Source organism: Cryptomeria japonica, chromosome 5 (genome assembly GCF_030272615.1).
Source record: "Cryptomeria japonica chromosome 5, Sugi_1.0, whole genome shotgun sequence".
In the NCBI taxonomy this organism is placed as follows: domain Eukaryota; kingdom Viridiplantae; phylum Streptophyta; class Pinopsida; order Cupressales; family Cupressaceae; genus Cryptomeria; species Cryptomeria japonica.
This window is the reverse complement of record NC_081409.1, coordinates 473,909,052-473,921,987: the sequence shown is the minus strand read 5'-3', so window position 1 is coordinate 473,921,987 and position 12,936 is coordinate 473,909,052. Positions and strand designations below refer to the sequence as shown.

Here is a 12,936-nt window from a genome sequence, read left to right as displayed (position 1 = left end):
CTCAGTGCAGGGGTTGGTGCTCCTTGAGTTGGTGCTCCTTTAGGTAGGTGCCCATAAATTGCTAGGGGTTGGTGCTCCTTGGGTTGGTTCCCTAAACATTGTAAAATTGTTATTTCATTGTGAGGCTAGATTGGAGCAGTAGATCTCCAACAGCATTTCTCATCAAGGTTTTTCCCACATTGGGTTTTCCTCGTATATCCGATGTTATGTGATGTGCTCTTGTGTGTAGTTGCTTGTTAGTGTTTCCTTTATCCTACCGGTTGCACACATTGTTTGAAATTGTTTATAATCATTGATTCACCCCCCCTCTCAATGATATCTTGTGTTCTACAATATATTATATGGCATATGAGTATATGCCATAATATGATATTATTGAAATTTTGTACCATCAATTGAAATGGCATTTGGATTGATCAATGATGAAGTAGCATACTATTAAATGCATTTAGATTTGTAATTTTGTATATTTCTTTAAATTTTTGCATTATATATATATATGTACCCGCTCCCGAACCGGAACCAGTAACTTACGCTATTACACTAAGTTATCCCTTTAATATTTCCAACATTAGACAGTTTAAGCGAATTAATTAAATAATAACTCAATAGCTTACCCAAGTTGCGGAAAGTATCCAAATGACATAATTATGCAATTCTGATCATACCATGGGAATATTGGAGTCATAGGACGATGAACGGAAGCAACTGAGTGACTTACTAAAAATAGTCTACTCCAAGAAGTATGGAGAGCTAAAGGTCGAAAACCAATTTTGAAAGCATCACTAGGCTCGCCAAGACCAACTAAACTCACTACCAACAGCATCATCTCTGCAAGACACATCCTAAGCACTCCAAGAACTTTGTAGTTCTCCCCAACTTAGCAAATAACTTAAGGGAAAAATTGGAAATTGAGCTAATTACACATAAATTACTTTTTCTTAAAATGGGGACATTGCATTGTGGCATTCCACAAAATTCAAACCAATACTAGCTCCCCACAACAAAGGAAGTGAAGAAAGACCATTGTTGTTACCATTGGCATTGTTACCCATTGTTTACAAAAGCTCTTTGTCCAACATTGGGGATATCTCAATAAGTTAAAGAACAACTACTAAAGAAGTATCTTCTTGAAGATAACTGATTGAGCATTTGAAAGAGAAAATTACAAAGACTTGCTTTCCTTTCTGATCTGGTATAGACCTTACCCACCAAAATGGAAAAGCTTCAATTAGAGGCAATAAGACTAACTTTACACCTACAAGATCAGCTTGTCGTATCTCATGCTCAAAAACTAATAATTTCTCTCTAACGAGAAAACTCGATCCGCAACAATATGAGGTAAATCTCCCTTAAAAGTATATAAGAAAGCTCCTTGAGATCTAAACTAATTCTTGACACTAGCCTATAGACTAATTATATAATTATTCACACTACAATATTTCTTCGAGGGGTTTTGCATGAATGAAATAACTAATTAGCTATTAGACTAGTAACAACTCTTGTCTTGCCAAAGACTAATAATTTCTATCTAACTAGAAAACTCGATCCGCAACAATATGAGGTAAAATCTCCCTTCAAAGTATATAAGAAAGCTCCTTGAGATCTAAGCTAATTCTTGACAGTAGGCTATAGACTAATTATATAGTTATTCACACTACAATATTTCTTCGAGGGGTTTTGCATGAATGAAATAACTAATTAACTATTAGACTAGTAACAACTCTTGTCTTCAAACAAGATTTTAAGATGTTATGAAAGAAAGCAACTACTCTAAACACAACAAAACCTTCCTATTGGCTTTAAAAAAACTAAAATGCAGATACATAGGTGACATTTTACACTTTCCCTGATTCCAAATCAACTAGATAATTTTGCTTTCTCTCAAACTGTCTTTCAATTTTTCCTGCTCACATTTGATATGACAAAAGTGCAATACAAGACTAGAAGATGGTCAACATTGGTTATGAATGGGATATGCAACAAAGGCATTGTTGATGTGCTTTTTATGCACCATGCAACACAAAATAAAATACTAAGTATTCTATCCTCTCTTGAACAAAATCCTCCCAAGTGCTAAACTACAAAATTAAATGGGATGACTCCAACGTTCCGAATGGTAGCTCTTAACATCCTCTTGGATACACTCAGTGTGTATGATGTGATATTGCTCGAATCACAAAGGGATTTACTTTGATACTTGAATGCTTGAAAGCTACTGAAACGTGAAAGACTTACTTAACTTGGAAACAAATAGCAAAAGGAATAAGGGTTAAGAAAGCTAATCTAATCCTAAGAATGTAGGAAGTGATTGTTGATTAGGTGTGACCAAACCAAGCTTTGTTTCGTCATCAAGGAACAACTACACAAAACCGATGCAATCTCCTAAGGATAAACGAATGATTTTTATGTCACCAATGCACATCAACCACACAAACAATGAGCATGAAGTAATAGAAGTTAAGCTTTCACACAATTTCAGTTGACTACGCACTACAATTTGCAATCAACAAATTACTAGTAGTTTGAACATTAGTTACACCATTCATTAACATTGATATCTTCCATTCATCTAACCAACTTTAAAGCAAATGAGAAGTAGAGACCATGCAACATGTTGAATTAACATATAGAATTCACCATAACTTCAATGAAACCATGTCTCTTACAACAAGATCTTGGCAACAATCTTTGCCTTTTCCCATTCTAACTTCTTCCTAATTGTTGTCTATTCTTGAACTATTATCTATTACTCTACTATTCCCTCTTAACCTTTACAATGAGAGATTTAAGCCTTTTATAGTGCTCGCAATATAATTCAATGGCCGAGATTTTACAATAAAACCCTAATTAGGGTTTATTACAACAAACTCTATTCTAGCCAATGAGAAAATTACACTTGATTTGACATATGTTCCACCTTGAATGTGAACCAATAGAAAATGAGGTTAGGTATCTCGAACTTTGTGCCTCCATGGGTGAGTCAGATACAATGCATCTAGACACATTGATGTGGAGCCTCTTGATTGGTCAGGTGATGACAAAGATGCCACCTCAGTTTGCATTGTGGATCATCACAAGAAAAGTTTGTGATGGAGGTAGTGAGACATATTCCCAAATTATATCATCGTTGAATGATCAAGCAAAACTTGATAAACTCTTATGAAACTATCTGCTTCCTTGATCATGTTTCATATAGACTATGTGATGCCCTTGGTTAATCTTCCCTAGTTCATGATATACTTGACATCGATCTCCTTTGTAGCTCTAACTTCAACTCTCTTCCACTTTGCATTGCTTGGAGCCTCCTTGATCCTTTTACAATATTGAGTTCTTGAATATCTTGATGTACACCAAACCTTATATTGTTTGCTCTTGATGTAGAATGTCATGTGTATGGTATGCTTGTGCTCGGCAATGAAATCCTTCCTCTTGAAGACATCCACCTCCATGATTCACTTTGAAGTTGTAGGGATTGTTGATATGCTTGGACTATAGACCTTCATGTGATAGAATTTTAATCTTCCTTGGAGCTTGGATCTTGACTTTGATCTCCATTTTATATGAATCAAACTTGGCCTCGATGTTGAAATACCCTCCTTCTTGCCTTGAGACAATCCCCATTTCAACATTGATTTTGCAATGTAAGGAACCCTTGAGGTCAATCCTTGAACTAGTTGCTTTTGATTCCTCCTGCCCCCTTGTATGTTCATCCCTCTTGCATCAACCCCTTCCTAGCTTTCATAGTCACATTAATCTTGGAAAGAAAACATTACAAATTAAAAGCAATGTAGTAAAACTCAAATATATACATGAAATCAAACTCTCTCCAACCTAAGAATATGAAACTTTTAAGAACTGAGACTGACATCCTATATGTCAGATTTCACCTTTCCAGGTCTGATCTTTATTAAATTATGCACAGGATTAGGTTTCAAACAGGTTGCTTTTGCCCTCTCTCAAGCTGGAAATCGACCTCAAATCAGCTATGACTATGAATTTGATGCTGAATGGTAATGAGGGCTTGCATCCAATTAAGTCTGAAAGTAAACTTCCTTTCTGAGTTTTTTTAGGTCTGATCCTATGCCTGCTTATCATCCTTCAAGTCTGATTTTTTCTCCAGGTCTGAGCACAAAAACAATGTTGATTTGCACAGCTCCATCTTGGTAGGGTGGCTTTTAATGGGTCATTTGCACAACTTGAAGAGGGCGGCCTTTTTAGTTTGACTGCACAAAATGATCTGGTTGAGCGGCTTTTCATCATGTAATTGCACAAATCTTCTTGCCATGGCAGCTTTCATGCCCTTATTTGCACAAATTCTTGAAAAGGGGGAGGCGCATTTCCACCATCCATTTACACAACGTGGCGCAAATTGAAGAGGGTGGCTTCCATGCCTCCATTTGCACAAACCATCTTGGTGGAGCAGGTTTTATACTTCCATTTGCACAATGCAGTTTTGCTAAGGCGGATTTTTATGATTGAATTGCACAAACCAAGTTGCTTGGGCGGCATTTTGAGGCTCATTTGCACAAACCATCTTGCTAAGGCAGCATTTTAGGTCTCATTTGCACAAAGTTGGGTGACCTTTTGAAACTCATTTGCACAAGTTAACTTTGCATTTCACATTTGCCTTAGACAAATTACTCATTGAGATGATCAATTTGATGCTTCTTTTCTGCAATTTTAGGGTTCATTTGAAAAAATACTACTTGATGAGCAAGCCAATGCCAGGACCATGCCTTGAGCAAAATTTTGCCTTAGTCAAATTTTACCTCCAAAATTTTGTTAAGTTCAATGTTTTCACACCTCATAGTTTTGTATACTTCACATCATTGAAAACAATTCTTGATATCTATACTTCAAACCTAACTTTCGTCATACCAAACCCTAGGACCTATCCATATTTGCAAAGGAGACCATGGTGACTGACAAAACCCACCTCCACTCATAAATAAAGGTTAACAACTAGGAAACTACAGCCATGGAAAACACTAAAGCAAAGCAAAGAACGTGGGGGGCTCCCCATTTGCAATGGGGCGATGTGTGAAAACATCACAACAAGCATCAAGGACAAAATGACACTTTCAGCCCTCATACTTGAAAGATTGATAAATACCTTAAGTAAGACACAAGATAAGGTTCTAAAGATAAGTTTTTATAGGGTTGTAACACACCTAGGAGCCTCTACACTTGGATATACTAGAATTGTTTGATCTCTTCTACTTTTCTTCTTTAGGAATTCCTACGACTGTGTTTCCTTTTCTCCATTCTTCCAGAAACTCCTATTTTCCCCCAGAAATGACTTCCCTCCTTTGTTTGGTATGTGATCTCTACTTCCTTGTTGCGCCCATTATTCAAGGTAGACATCCAATCCTTCCTTAATTGCAGAAATCTTCTAGAAATTCAATTCACCTTTACCATTAATGTTCTCATAAGCCTACTTATATTCTCTTTGCATTCCACCATGTCACTCACCAACTCTTTGCACCCTTTTCCAAATATGACCCTTTATTCATTACTGACCTTACTAACATTCTCCTATCAAATTCCTCTGCAAGCAGCTGGTGGCATTTTCTCTAATTTTATAATTCTTGGTGTTCCTTCCTTCTGGACTTCGGAGCTAAAATTGGGGATTTAATTTATTTTAATGATTCATTAAACACATAACTAAGAAAAACATACACTCAGACATATCAGCACATGATATTACAACATGAATCTAAGGCCACAAGTATTATTGACTCAACTACATTGGAACACCCTCAGTTACCGGTTCTTCCCTAAAATGCCTAGGTCCTGGTTCATGCCCAATCCTAGTCCGAGCCTGGTTCGACCTAGGTCCCACCCGGGTCCTGTCCAAGCGGCTGGGTTCCCTGTGGGTCCTGCGTGGGGAACCCAGCCGCCTAGGCAGGACCCGGGTGTAACGTCCTAGGGTTATTGTGACACTATCCAAACTTCACTGACCTTTCAACACAGCAAATTACAACCGACAGATATTATTCCCCCTAGTTCACATAGCTAGATTGCAACTTAAATTAGTTATAAAGGAACAGCTAAATAGATGAGGACAACTTAACTGTTTTATTATTATCTCTGGAATAACAAAATTACAACTATCTGTTGCTCTGCAGATCCAAAGTTAGACCAAGTATGGAAACCTTTACAGTACTCTAAAAAATTGTAATGAGATGTATGAACAGTCTCCTAGCTGAGCTGGATGATACCTTATATGGATTCCCTGATCTGAAATATTTTCTACTGTCCTCAGTTGCCTAGCTGAGTGTAAACAAGGGGTTATTGAATATGCTTGCCTTAGATATGAGGGTCATGATTTTTCTTTGGGTGTGGTGCTGGATAGATTTGATAGGCCAACCTTATGATGCTGGTTTCTCTCATTCAAAACAACTAGTCTAAAGTTGGCTAGATTGTTGATGGACTGGGAACTGTGAACATATATAATTTTGATGTTTGAAGTTTGAACATCTATATATATATATATATATATATATATTAAAAAAATTAAAATATATATATATAGGTACGGACGAACCCGTGCCCGTACCCAAGATTTTTTTATTTTTTTTGCCGAATCCGCGAATCCGAACCGGAACCGGTAACTTAGGGAGCACCTTAATCATTACATCACAATTACAAAGAAGCATCTCAAGGAAGACATTTAACCAACGTATGGCAAGCTATTGGTAATATTCAATGTCTTCTTTAGCACCTAAAGAGAAACATATGGTTCTGTATGAGATATACCTTCTCAATGAATATTAACAACTCATCATATGCATGGTGAAAATGCTTTAGACATGGAATCACATTTGATCACATCATATTCCAGACACACATATATTCATTCGCAATATCAACATTGTCTTTTATGCTTTTGACACATTCATCATAATATTATATGTCTCAAAATAGGGAACAGAAGTGAAGATGCTTCCAATTAAAATCCACACATAGAATTCACCACAACACAACATCATCAACATGGTTGCAAGTAGGAGCCTGTTACATCCCCTTTCCCATTGAAATTGACTTCCTCCTGGAAGTCACTAAAACAATTGTTATCTGTTATTTGTTATTTGTTATTTGTTATTCTCCAAATAGTAAACACTCTTCTTTTATAAGGTCTCTCTGGCAAGCACTTTAGTTCTTGTCAAAAGCAAGAAATACACAGGTTTCAAAGAGAATTTTAGGACTCCTACTTACTTCAGCTGTGGAGTAATGATCACCTCTTGCGTGTTGCAAGTTGAACTATTGGTCAAGGTTCCAAAGTTTGATTTCAAGAGATTTCTGAATGGTGAATATATTCAGTATAAGGCTACCTCAGTGGTCAGTTATGGCAGATTTTCAAAAACGCAATGATTTTCTGACAGGAAAGTGAGATTAACACATTCTCATAGAGTTGTAGTTGACAAGGATGGTTGGGATAAATGAAAGACCAAGGATGGATGTCATATAGTGGAGTAGAAAGATGATTCCAAGATGGAATTCCCTCCTTAAAAATGTCAATGTTGTGTCTCAGAATTCAATCCCTAGAGATCAAGTTGCTGATTTAAACCCAGCCTGCAATGCTTTTCTTGAGAGTTGAGACTGTTGGGATTTAAAGAGAAGAAACAGAAACATGAAAATGTAATAATTCATAAAATCTCCTCTAATGAAAATATGGATGAAGCCTTACAAACACTTCTTAAGGCCCACACATTGACAATGCACACCCCCCACTTTGGAGGTGTTCACTGTAGGAAGAATTAAGTCATCATAAAAACGAAGATACAAGATATGATGTCAATTGTCAACAGGGTCCTTGAGAGGCTTGATAAGCTTATTCTAATATGCTTATAGTATTACAATATTTAATTATATTTTAGTCAGTTATATTTAGTTCTTTATTAATGGTCATTTAGCCTTTTGATTCGTTTAGCCTTTCAAGTGCAACTATTGCTTCTTTTATAAGTTAGCTTTTTAGTTTTTTGCTTTTGAGCTTTATTTAGCGTTTTAAGCTTTTTTGCCTCATGTTGAAGCTTTAGTTTAATGGTTTGTTCTTTTTACAACACCATCTTGTAATTCCTTTATATACATTGTATATTCGTAAATATAATTATTTTTCATGGTATCAGAGTGTGGGTCGATGGGATTTTTTAGAATTTGGCGAATTTTTTACTAATAAATTTGTAGCCTCTATACCTGGAAATAATTTCCAGAAATTTTTTGTTCATTTTTTTAATGAAAAAATTCAAGGTCTGTTTCCATATCCCAGGAACAGTTTTTGGTGCTTAAGGTTTTCGGCGATTTCGTGTGGCCGCTACCTCCTGGTTTATTCTGCACGACTTGTAGACTTTTTTGTTGCGACTGCTTTCTTTTTTTCTCTTTCCTCCATTTTCGCAGGTTCACAGAATATATTTCAATGCAAATCGCGTTGTTTGCTTCTTCATCGCGCGAGGGTGACTGCAGCTTGTGGGTTGTGTTTGTATTTTTTTTTCCAGGGTTCGCGACATTTTTCCAGGCTGCACAAAGGGTTTTTGCTTCAGATCAGGGCATTTTTTTTTCCTGTGTTTGACCCTATGTTTTGGTGAAGCCTGCGCCTCTGCTATTTGCAATTCCGCCGCGACTTCGTTCTTTCTTATCCGTGTTTTTTTTCACAATTTTGCATTTTGATAGCGACGGGATTTTTTTGTGATTTCTGTGCGTTTTGAGCTCTACAGATTTCTGCGTTTTTTTTTAGTGCTGATTTGGTCTGACGGATATTGTACTTCGTACAGCGACAGGTTTTTTTTTCACAATCTTTGGTGATCGGGTTACATTTTTTCCCTAAAAAAAACATGTTTGGCTATTTATGATTTTTCCCTTATAAAAAAATTACTTTGGGGTTTTATTAATTTTTTCCACAAAAATTATCTTTTTGGGTTTTGTTAATTTTTTCCACAAAAATTACCTTTTTGGGTTTTCACGATGTTTTCCTCAAATTGTTAGTTGCGTTTACACAAATTTTTCCTCAAAAATTGTTCATAGCTTTTATAATTTATCAACTGTAATTTGTAGTGTTCGTGAAAAAAAATTGAATTAATAATTGAATGATCTATTTACAAATATACAACATATATAAAGAGGTTTAGAAGACGATGTTCTAAAAAAAAAACCGTTAAACTGAAGCTTCAACACAGAGCTAAAAAGCTAAAACGCTTTAAAAAGCAAAATAGCTAAAAACTAAAAAGCTAACTATGCGTTCTAATGAAAGAAGCAATAGTTGAACTTAAAACACTAAACAAACTAAAAAGCTAACTAAGTCAACAACTAAGATGGCAATTATAGAATAGATATAGTATTATTTTAATACCCTCCCTAATGGTCATCATACTCAATACCCTATAGAAGACAGTGCAAGTCTTTTGATCACAAATGCAAGACAAAGAACACTCTGCTGCTACAGAGACCCTCCCAGGATCTGCAAAGTGTTAATGACCAAGAGTACAAAAAAGCCATCCAACCTGATGTAATCCTCACACGCGAATTATAGAACTGTTACAAGCAAATTATAGAATTGTCACACGCAAATTATAGAACTAACTTTTGCAAAAGAGTACTAAGCACCATTTGCTCTAGCAACTCCAAAACAGACTGCAAGATACCACGATTGCAGATTTTTGCCCTAGCAACTCCAGGTGCGACCCAAAAAAGACTACAACAAAGCACGATTTTTGTGGAAAAAATTATCAAACCCTAAAAACTAAGATTACAAATCATCGTTTTTTGGAAAAAATGGTAAAACCCAGAAAACCAAAATCCCACGCAAACTTCGCAAATTATAGATGATAAGTTTTAAGGAAAAATTATAAAACCTACGAACAATTTTTGAGGAAAAAATCATGAAAACCCAACAAACAATTTTTGAGGAAAAAATCATGAAAACCCAGCAAACAATTTTTGAGGAAAAAATTGTGAAAGCCCAGAATGTCATGCAGAGCAAAACACAAGACATCACGCGGCAAAACCCTGAATTTTGAGGAAAAAATTAAGCAAACATGGACCAAAAAGAAAAATCGCACTCCTTCAAAATCACGAAAAACACAAACGCGATATGGAGCACACAAACCCATGACAAGGACCCACAAAAAATGTGAGGCATCGAAAAACTGGTGTCAGAAAATACTGACAGGCAGGAGAAATGGTGGGAAGAAAACGCTGCTCGAAAAAATCCGATCAGGAAAGGAGATTTTACATGCTAAAAACACTTTCAACTCTGTGCATGTGAAAGAAGAATCGCCCCAAAATCAGACCAGCAATTTTTTGAGAAGAAAACCCACCAGAATTTTCAAACCAACAGAACTTTCAAAAAATGCGCCCGAAAACAAAATTCTGGAAATAATTCCAGGTTGAAGGCCTCAAATTTTTATTAAACAATTCGCCATATCTTAAAAAATCCCATTGACCCACTCTAAAGCTTCAACACGAAACTAAAAAGCTAAAAACTAAAAAGCTAATTATGCATTCTAATAAAAGAAGCAATAGTTGAACTTAAAACACTAAAACCAAAAAGCTAACTAGGTCGACAACTAAATACAACCATTATAGCATAGATATAATATTATTTTAATAGTTCACGTGGGATCTTGGTTATCTGGGTTTTACCATTTTTTCCACAAAAATGATGATTTGTAAATCTAGTTTTCAGGGTTTGACGGTTTTTCCACAAAAATCGTGCTTTGTTGCACTCTATTTTGAGTCGCACCTAGATTTGTTGGGGTGAACATCTGCAACCATGGTATAATGCAGTCTGTTTTGGAGTTGCTAGAATGTACAATGCTTAGTGCTCTTCTGCAAAAGTTTTTGTGGTTTTTGTCAAGATCGCGTTTGTTGCTCTATGGAGGGTTTGTCGATTTTTTCTCAAAATTGTGGTTTCAAGCTTCTAAGGATTACATCAAGTTGGACAGCTTCTAGTACTCTTGGTCATTAACATTATGTAGATCCTGGGAGGGTCTCTATAACAGCAGAATGTTCTTTGCATTGCATTGCATTTGTGATCAAAAGACCTATAGTGTCCTTTGTAGGATAGTTAGTAGATAGAATGACCATTAAGGAAGGGTATTAAAATATTTAATTATATTTTAGTCAGTTATATTTAGTTCTTTATTAATGGTCATTTAGCGTTTTAGTTCGTTTAGTCTTTTAAGTGCAACTATTGCTTCTTTTATAAGAACGCATAGTTAGCTTTTTAGTTTTTAGCTTTTGAGCTTTATTTAGCGTTTTAAGCTTTTTAGCTTCATGTTGAAGTTTTAGTTTAATGGTTCGTATATCCGTAAATATAATTATTTTTCATAGGGACATGATGCCTCGCCTGCTTAGAAGTGAATGGTGGCTTCTAGGGGTCCAATCCCCATGATTGCTTTAATGCTAAGTAGGACTGTGGATTCATCCCAGATGAACCTGAGCAAATCCTTGACAAACTCGGAGAAATTCAACCATTGCCAAGGCGAATCCAGTCTGAAAACAGATTTTCTTAATTTTTTTAAATCATTTTAACATATTAACTACCCATGCTTTGCCTGAGGACTCATTTACCCATTCCAAAAGCCATCCATGCTGTGGTTGAGGTCCCATTTACCCATCACAAAAACCATCCACGTTGCATCTGAGGCCTTGAATGGCAGAAGCATAAGTTCAAGTGTACACTACATCTGGATGACATTGCTTGATCAGACAAATGGAAACTGATGAGGATGGCAGAAGCGCTGCATTTATCTGTAAAATTTGATTTTCATTGGTTTCACATTATTAAAAACAGTGTTCCATAAAGGAGCTCAAGTAACCTAAACCAAAAAATGGGTACAGATTCATTCCCATGATCTTGGAGTGCATGTACAGCATCCCATACAAAAATTATATGTAATTTAAGCCACTTTAGACAAATCTTTTATTAACCACACATGTTCTACTTTTAAATGTCCGTATAAAGGAGATTACAATTTTGATATTGAAGAACATACAATCTTATAATTCTAATATGGTTGTTTTGTTTATTTATTATTATAAAGTATACTAATATGTACATGTGGTGTTCTGAACTTAATTATTGTTTTTAGGCTCCAAATATGTATCTATTTGAGACTTTTATATGTTTTTTGTACAAACAAACCCAACCCTTCAAGAAATTTGCTGAATTTGCATACGAATCCTCCATACCCAAACTGGAACTGCCAACTTAGCTTTTATGTACTGTTGATATGTTATCTGCTCCTCAGACACCTTACATGGATTCACAGGGGCAAAACAAAACTTTTATATCGTTGCATAATATTCTCCTTGCATGGAGATAACCTTGCTATATTGTTTTTTGACACTGATGGCTACTAGCTTGTTTGAGTAGGTTGATTCTGCGAGGACCTTTTTGTTTTTGTTGTAATCTAGTTAGCATGATGCTCCTGGATGTAAACTCCAATTTTTTCACTCCAATATATAAATATATAAAGTTATTTTACAGATATCAAATTTAGCATATAATTCGTGATTTGTTTTATCTAATTTTGGTATACACCATATAAGATCCTCATACATTCATATCAGGCAAAAACTGAACTCGGTCTATGCTAACAAGAAAAGTGAGTCATTAGTCTTAAATTCTTATAAACTAGCTACTGATAATATATAGAATAATAAAAATCACCATTGGGAGATAAAGAAAGTACAGAAGTCTGACGACACATTTAGAAGAGCAATTTAAATACCGGCAAAGAGATCGAAATTTGACTAATCTATAGCTTTCTGTTCTTGAAAGCCATGTTAGAAGAGCAAATTAAATGCCAGCAAAGAGATCAGAACTTGACTAATCTATACCTTTCTATTCTTGAGAGCCATGTATCGTGCATTTTTGAACCACATATGGACCTGCATAAGACCAAAATTAAGAAGAAAATTTTGAAGTGGGGA

The 12,936-nt window shown here is 35.6% G+C and overlaps 1 protein-coding gene across 3 annotated transcripts in view; it reads right to left on the bottom strand.

Moving 5' to 3' along the window:
* The window catches only part of LOC131049900 (pathogenesis-related homeodomain protein), a 173,256-nt gene that overhangs the window by 43,067 nt on the left and 117,253 nt on the right, over positions 1–12,936 (bottom strand). For all 3 annotated transcript variants that reach the window (XM_057984001.2, XM_057983993.2, XM_057983985.1), the window contains exon 9: positions 12,844–12,894. In XM_057984001.2, coding sequence (XP_057839984.1) covers positions 12,844–12,894 — 51 coding nt within the window. The remainder of the gene's footprint in view (positions 1–12,843; positions 12,895–12,936) is intronic.